The 1,559-nt window shown below is 41.2% G+C and overlaps 1 protein-coding gene across 1 annotated transcript; it reads right to left on the minus strand.

Annotated features, from left to right (window-relative positions):
- Positions 1 to 286: 286 nt before the first annotated feature.
- Positions 287 to 1,339, minus strand: LOC141441254 (uncharacterized). The gene has a single exon (XM_074105927.1). It carries the CDS (start codon positions 1,337 to 1,339, stop codon positions 287 to 289), a length of 1,053 nt encoding a protein of 350 aa, XP_073962028.1.
- Positions 1,340 to 1,559: the final 220 nt, after the last annotated feature.

A 1,559-nucleotide genomic window follows, 5' to 3' on the forward strand; every position in this document is an offset into this window, starting at 1 on the left:
AAGAACTACGAACTAGCCCCAAACATGTCGAGCTAAACTCGATTTAAGACTTGAGTTATCCGTTACAATATCATTTAATAACAACTACGAACATTCACTGCCAAGATCGGATTTTGTCAGTCACCGAGAGCACACCAGCGCCGCTCTCAGCAATAGGAAGTAGTCACTGGCCGAATACGGCCGGAGATTATTATTATTATTATTTTTCTTATTGCTAACAATATCTCTCATAGGAGGTAAAATATCGCACGGGCCTAAGCCAAGTGCTTTTTAAATAACGTTTAAACTATGACATGGATAAGAATTTACGTACTATGCGGCATGTATTGAGGATGACTGCTTTCTGTAAGAGTGTGTATGCGGATGGGTGTATGTCGAGAGCGCGGAGGCTAGCATGAAGTGTTTTTGGAATAACGCCTGTTGTGGAGAGAATGATCGGAACAGTCTTTACGTTATGAACCTGCCACTGTGTTTTAATCTCAACTGAAAGATCTGTGTACTTGGTAGTCTTGTCTGTATGTGTGGTAAGTAAGTTGTGGGTGTTACATATGGCAATATCTATGAGGGTTACTGATTTGTTATGTTTGTCTAATACTGTTATATCTGGTCTGTTGTAGTGTACTGTTTTGTCCGTTATAATAGTTCTATCCCAGTATATCCTGTAGCTGTCATTTTCTAGAACGGATTGTGGCTTGTATTTGTAGTATGGTTGTTTTTCGGAGATAAATTTGTGTTTAAAGGCTATGTACTGATGTATTATAGCAGCTACCTGATCATGTCTGTGTTTATAATCTGTTTGAGCTATGGACTTGCATGCGCCAGTGATATGTTGAATTGTTTCAGAGCTACTGTGGCAATGTCTACAAAAATCTGTCGTGGTGTTGGATCTGCGGATGATGTGTTTCTGGTAATTTTTGGTATCGATGACCTGGTCTTGAATTGCGATCATGAAGGCTTCAGTCTCAGGGAACAGCTCGCCCCGCAGCAGCCACGCGTTCGACGCTTTTTTGTCGACATGAGGTAGCTGCAGGTCGTGGCGATGCCTTCCATGGAGAGACTTCCGCTGCCAAGCTGTTATTTTGTCTTTGGTGTCTGTTATATTTTCGTTACGTTGTTGGTTCCTATCATGGAGGTTGAGTGGAGTGAGACGGGTGTCAGATTGTGTGACTATGGAGTGTAATGTGGAGTGTTGTGCACGATCGAAAAAGAACTTTCTTAGGCTAATTATCTGCTTATTGTGCAAGTTGGAAATATCTATGATACCTTTACCACCTTCCTCTCTTTGCAGCGTAACTCTTTGAATGCATGATCGTGGGTGATGTTTCCGATGGGCTGTCATTGTAGTGTTTATTTTGCGCTGCAGTTTTTGTAGGTCAGTCTTGGTCCAGCTGATAATTCCAAAGGAGTAGGTAAGTAAAGGTATCGCGTAGGTGTTAAGTGCTTTTGTAATGTTGCGTGAGTTTAGTTGTGATCGAAGGAGGGTGTTTAGTCTGTGGGTGAACTTTGTAATAATATCGGTTTTTGTTCGATTTTGATGAATTTCTCGTAATTGTTGAAAC

The sequence above is a fragment of the Choristoneura fumiferana genome, chromosome 23 (genome assembly GCF_025370935.1).
Source record: "Choristoneura fumiferana chromosome 23, NRCan_CFum_1, whole genome shotgun sequence".
Lineage (NCBI taxonomy): Eukaryota > Metazoa > Arthropoda > Insecta > Lepidoptera > Tortricidae > Choristoneura > Choristoneura fumiferana.

What these genes read in the sequence shown, in the direction of transcription:
- LOC141441254 (XM_074105927.1), bottom strand. Translation starts at nt 1,339, where the DNA reads ATGACAGCCCATCGGAAACATCACCCACGATCATGCATTCAAAGAGTT.